The 6,086-nt window shown below is 40.6% G+C and overlaps 1 protein-coding gene across 3 annotated transcripts in view; it reads left to right on the top strand.

The window, feature by feature from the left end:
* LOC103470930 (transmembrane protein 182-like) overlaps positions 1–4,001 on the top strand; it is a 15,618-nt gene extending 11,617 nt beyond the window's left edge. For all 3 annotated transcript variants that reach the window (XM_008419648.2, XM_008419650.2, XM_008419649.2), the window contains 2 exons: positions 1,380–1,517; positions 1,801–4,001. In XM_008419648.2, the coding sequence (XP_008417870.1) occupies positions 1,380–1,517; positions 1,801–2,021 (359 nt within the window). In that variant the 3' untranslated portion in view covers positions 2,022–4,001. The remainder of the gene's footprint in view (positions 1–1,379; positions 1,518–1,800) is intronic.
* The last annotated feature ends 2,085 nt before the right edge of the window (positions 4,002–6,086 follow it).

The following is a 6,086-nucleotide window of genomic DNA, read 5'->3' as shown; positions in this document are numbered from 1 at the left end:
CTTATCTTATCTTATCTTATCTTATCTTATCTTATCTTATCTTATCTTATCTTATCTTATCTTATCTTATCTTATGTCCCTTGAAGGTGTGTCTTCTTCTGAATCATTCTTCAAATCGTCCTACTTCAAAAGCGCATGCGCATTTTATGAGACGCTACAATCACAGCCCCATCTAGTGGGCTGGCATGCCGGCTACAACTGACTCAACTCGCCGTTGCCTTCTGAAAGAGGAATGTTTTCCCAGTCAACATCATAAAATACAGCCAGTTTCCAGGCAGCAGACTCGTGTAAACGCAGCCTAAATCCCTTCTGTTGAGTTTTCCTTGCCAGCTGTTTTCACTACCTCAAACTCTTGAGGTGTAAAACATCGATTTGAGCTGCAGCAGCTTTCAGAAGTCGGCTGATGGGCTGTGACTTCCTAGCTTATTGAGTCAGGTTCAGCCCAGCTCACTCACTTTGTTTCTCCCTTGTTCTTGAGTTTGTTTCAAATTTGGGCATAAACTGGTGCTTTTTAAGTTTGTTTCCTGTCGTCAGACTGGTTCTGTTTGTGATTTCTTGATTATGCAGGGCAGGCAGTGGTGAGGTCTGGGTGTGGTTCTTCGTGAACCAGAAAGAAAAAAAAAGGACTTTTTTACACTTTATTCACGATTTTTCAGCAATAGAGACAGGATAGCATGGATAGCTTTTAGGGCTGCAACTAACTATTATTTTTAGTAATTGATTATTCTATTGATTATTTTTGATGATTTATCTGATGTTTTTAATCTGATAAAAACTGGCACATTCACAAGACATTTCTCTATACCAATTTATCCTATTTTATAAATACATTAAAAGATGCACATAACCCAATAATTAAATTAATTCTTAAACAAGAAAAAAATTACTTAAAATGCAATAATTTAGCATTCCTTGTTGTGAATGCTTGATCATTTGTAGCAAAGGATACAGCTGCAGCTAAAGAACAAAATACTTTTAACATCAACATGTGAAAAGCTCTGCCATTTCTGCTTTACTTAAAATCAATACAATGTAGAGCTGATCCATTGAATTTTTTTTAATTAGCCAACTAAAAATTGGATAGCAAAAGGTGCTTAATAGGATAAATTCTTTCAGAACTTTAACAAAACTTGAGGCAGGTGGAGCTACAAGATTTACAGACCAAGAGTTTTGTTTTTAATCTTAAATGCAAAGTCTACACATTTCTGTAGAGTTTTGGCTTAATTAGTGCTGTAATGATGTCGTTGTTTTAACAAATGACCCGTATTTGAAATGAAAACCTAGAGTTTGTTTGATAATCTAACGCGAGACAAACACAAAGTAAATGTTTAAGACAGGAACCTTGTTTTTAAAGTTCTTTGGATTTGTGTTCCCCGCAGTATTCCGAGGGTTCTGGACCGTCCTGATTGTAGTCGGGCTGCTCTCCGCTCTGACCGGAGGCTTGCTGCTGGTCTGCGGCGTTCCCTTCATCAGCAGCAAACTGTACCGGCTGGGCGGGGCCTTCCTCATCGCTGCCGGTAAAACACAGGCAGCCGTGCCGCCTGCGCATGTGTCTGACATGTTCCACATGCTACTGCTTTGCCTGCAGTCAGCTGTTCATTTGAGTCACGTGACATTAAAAAAAAAACAAGAAAACATACCCAAACACTAACAGCAGCAGACGTCTCTCTGCTTTTGTCGTCTCCATGACAACAGCAGGCGGTAAACACCGCTGCCTGTCAGGGCAGACGCTGCGTTTCTCTGCAGTCGCAGACAGTGATGATCGTCTCTGTTTCTGTCTCCTCCTCCTGCTCTCTGCAGCCGTCCTGCTCCTGCTCCTGCTGCTGCTCTTTGTGCTCTGGATGGAGGCGGTGGACGTGAGGAGCTACGTCCTGCAGAAGGCGAGGGAAGATTGTCCGGACGCCGAGGTCTCCGTACACTACGGCCTCTCCTTCATGGCGGCCGCCGCTGGCGTTCCCCTGGAGGTCCTGTCCGGGCTGCTGTTCCTGCTGGCGGGCCGCACGCTGCGCGTCGGCAGATGAGCCGAGCGAGAGGCCAGCCGGAGAGACGAGAAGGGACACACTTTATTGTTGAACACGCAGTGCCATGCAAAAGTTTTCACACTTTTTCACTTTTTTCTTTTCCACATTACAGCCACAAACTTCGATGTATGTCATTTGGGATTTGTGAACTCTTTTTGATTTAGCTGCAAGTGTTTTGGACCTTCACCTTCTTCAAATGAAGTGAAATTGGTGTTAAACATTTTGTCATATTATAGATATCATTCAGTGTTTCCAGAGAGGTCATCAAAGGTCAACGAGTCCCCCACGTCTACAGAATCAAGACAATTTGGTGTCAATCAGCTGTACCGCAACATTTTTTACAAATATAACACAATTAAGTTCATCAGTTTTGTTTGCTAATTTATTTTATTTCCTTTATTTAACCAGGTAAAAACCTCACTGAGATCCAAAGCTCATTTTCAACAGAGAACTGGGCAGAAATCTGCAACACACAACAACCTCGTTACACCAACATAAAGCAAATGAAAACATGTGCACAAGTTTAAAGCAAATTACAAAACTGATTAAAAGCAACTGATTGAATGAATCACATTTTGTGTGTGTGTGTGTGTGTGTGTGTGTGTGCGCGTGTGTGTGTGTTTGTTTGTAATACCTTGTGGGGACCATTTTCCTGACACTATGTTGTGGGGACCCACTGATTCTTGTGGGACCAAAGCCTGGTCCCCACAAGGGGAAACACTGTTTTGGGGTCAGGGGTCAGATTTAGGACTAAGGTGTGAATTGAGTTTTATTTAGGGTTAGGATAAAGGTAAGGTTTAGGCCAGTATTTCCCAACCCTGGTCTTCAAGGCACACTGACCTGCATGTTTTAGGTATTTCCTTGCTTCAGCCCAGCTGATTTCAATTGATGACTGATTAACAGGCGTTTCCTGAAGCGCAATCAGTTGAGTCAAGCACATTAAATAATGGAAACCTCTAAAACATGCAAGGCAGTGTGCCTTGAGGACCAGGGTTGGGAAACGCAGGGTTAAGGCTGTAGATATGAATGGAAGTCAATGGAAAGTTCCCACACAGATGGCCACGCAAACATGTGTGTGTGTGACTAGAGCAGGTTGATCTCTGGTGACTTCCGGAAAGTTTTTGCTTTGAAATCTTTAAAGCTATAATGTCACAAATGAAATGTTTTGCTGCACAAAGACAGCACAGCTGGTTCAACGTTTCTCAGTTAGTGACAAGGAGATGATATATATATACGGTTTTATATTTGTTAATGTTTTACAAATAAGTGCCAGTCTGTCAACAAAATCCACTAACTACTTTCATCCAGAAGTCACTTAATTTGCAATAAGTGTGTGCAAATTAAATCTCAGTAGAAATATAATCCATGGTGCGATATAATCTATTTTGTAATTATTTTAATTTTTTTGGTGTGTTTTCTTGTTCATAATTTTTTTTTATGTCTGAGTAACAAAACAGAAAACAATGAAAATAAATGCAGCTTATGTTTTAGTTGCTTGAGTTACTACATTGTTATAAATGTGGTGAAATCTTGTTCTTAAAGGGATAGTTCAGGGTTTTTAAAGTGTGGATGAGTTGATAAGCCGTTAGTTTCCTACTTGCAGTGGAAAACTCTTGGTGTTTAATATAAATACAGATTAAGTTTTCTGAAAGGCTCAAGCTAAGAGGAGAAAACCTCAGGGTGTCTCTACTCTCCAATCTCAAGAGTCACAGTGATTCATGCAAACATCATTTAAAAAAACAACAACCTTTTAAACTGCTGCCATGTTCTCATTATGCAGATATGAAGACGGTGGTAAACCTCAGGTACTGGGCTTCGGTACCCTGGCATAGAGCTCTGTTACTTAGGCGCGTTTTTTAGGTTCTTGCTTTAGTTTTTCTTGACTCCCTTGATCTTCTTGGTTAGCTTGCTCCTTATAAACTGGGCAAAGTTTATGTGTGTTTTAAGCCTATTTTTCGTCAAATAAATCTTTGACCTCAACATCATCATTCAAGGTGCTTTTTTTTGTCTTATTTGACTTTACCAACAGAAAAGAAGGTGTTACAGAAAAACTGCTTGACAGCAGAGCTACGTTTGATTCAGAAAACATTTCAGCTGCAAGAAAACTCACCAAGCCTGATCTGAAGGCTCAGAGTGACAGCAAGACGGATGGAAAACAAACGAAGGAAGATAAATCCCAGGGAAACCACTCTCTGTTTTGTCAGCAGTGGTTTCTGTTTGCACGTCTATGAGACACTGGGAACAGACGGTAATCCAGATTAAACCAGAGGTGAGGCAAAATGCCAGCTGCTTTTTACAGTAAAATAATTTCAAGGTGGCAAAATTTTGACAATACACTCCTTCCTCTTGGTGTTTGTACAACAGCAACCAACAGACTTTATTATGACGCTAAAGCTCAAAAGTCTTCATGGCAGTAATGAACTTAAGAGTTTCTTTCATTAAATCAAGAAGGGTGTTTCTGTATTTGTTTTGATTTACATTTTAATAAAAAAAAGTATTAGATTGAAAATGATTTATATTTGTGTCAATAATCAATGGAAAAATTCTAGTAGCATTACAGCAGCATAGGCCTTCATTAAATTGATAATCAGTATTTCTTTTTTTTTTTTTGCCTGTTTATCTATGATGAGCTCCATCTTATGGGGGTCGGAAGGCCTCTTTCCAATACCCTAATCTTTAACTTCCTGAACAAATTTTCTATCAGAACAGTCAGGGTCATGCTAAAATATTAACATTGTTTTTCCAGTCAGAAGAAACACGTTGGTAAAATTAAAACAATAAAACACACCTAAAAATGCAGAGGCTATGAATAATCAGCATGTCATATTTCTTTATTTATTACATATTTGAGGCTTTTAGCATTTATCTCTACGACTTAGTTCTTTAACAACATGAAGCTTTGATTTTCTGTTCCACAAAATCACAGAGGTCCATTTTGCTTCGGCCATAAAAATAGTTTTCAAGAAACGCATAAAAACATTTCTTGGAAACAATTTTAGAGAAACGCGTCAACAGAAATGATCGCCACAGACATTTTCTGTTAAAATGATCTAAAATTACACCACAAACAAGTATGTGTTCATTCACTGCCCCTGACCAACCAGTAGAGGGCGCTCCCGCTCTCTGCAAGGAGAATGAGGTGAACGGCAGCGCGGAAAGGGAAGAGGAAGAGGAAGTGATTACAGAGCGAGGCGGTTTTCTGTTCACTCACTGTGGCTTTTACTAATCACGGCTGATGAACTCTCCTCTGTCATCCTGAGCGACAGAAACACGTTGACGTCAAACTCCCTTCATGTGAGGAAGACGGGATCCTGCGTCTGAAGTGGGAGCGATTATGGAAACGCAGTGGCGTGAACAGACGTTTTACAGGAGGGGGCATTAAAAAAACTGACTGCACATTGCATTAAAAAAAAAAAGAATTGCACTTTGTCCACCTGTCTGATGAACAAAAAACAAACAATAAAAAAACACAAATAGTTTTATTTTAATTTTATATATATATATATATATATCAGTAGCTTGTGTTTTAATGCTTTTTCCTTATTTAAAGTTCCCTCCTCTGTCAGACAGCAAAGCAGCAGGATGTGGACTCCCTCTGCAGGGAAAGTTAACCCTGCGTGGGCCCTGTGGCCCTCCGGAGCACCTGGACTGAATACTGGTGGGCTCTAATCCAGTCAAAGGGGGGGATACACTCGACGAGAGTACTTTCTTCCCATTCTCTGACCCCCTAACTCCACTAGTGAGCCGATTACCTGCTCTGTGTGTGTGCGTGTGTTTGAGTTCCAGTCTGTCAGACCCCGTGAGTGTGAGTGTGTGTGTGTTTGCGTGCTGAGGCCAGACGGACACAGTTTCTTGCAGATAAAAGCCTTTTCTCCTGTCAAAAATGACTGCCCTGATAAGAGCTGATATGGGAGAAAAGCAAGCCTTATGGCATCACTCTTGCTTTTTTTTGTTTCTTTTGTAAACCCCAAATCCCCAGGAACACACCCACCCTTCTTACCAAACACACACACACACACACACACACACACACACACACACACACACACACACACACACACACAC

Source organism: Poecilia reticulata, linkage group LG10 (genome assembly GCF_000633615.1).
Source record: "Poecilia reticulata strain Guanapo linkage group LG10, Guppy_female_1.0+MT, whole genome shotgun sequence".
NCBI lineage: Eukaryota > Metazoa > Chordata > Actinopteri > Cyprinodontiformes > Poeciliidae > Poecilia > Poecilia reticulata.
Note: the sequence above shows the minus strand (reverse complement) of the source record. Positions and strands in the feature narration are given on the sequence as shown.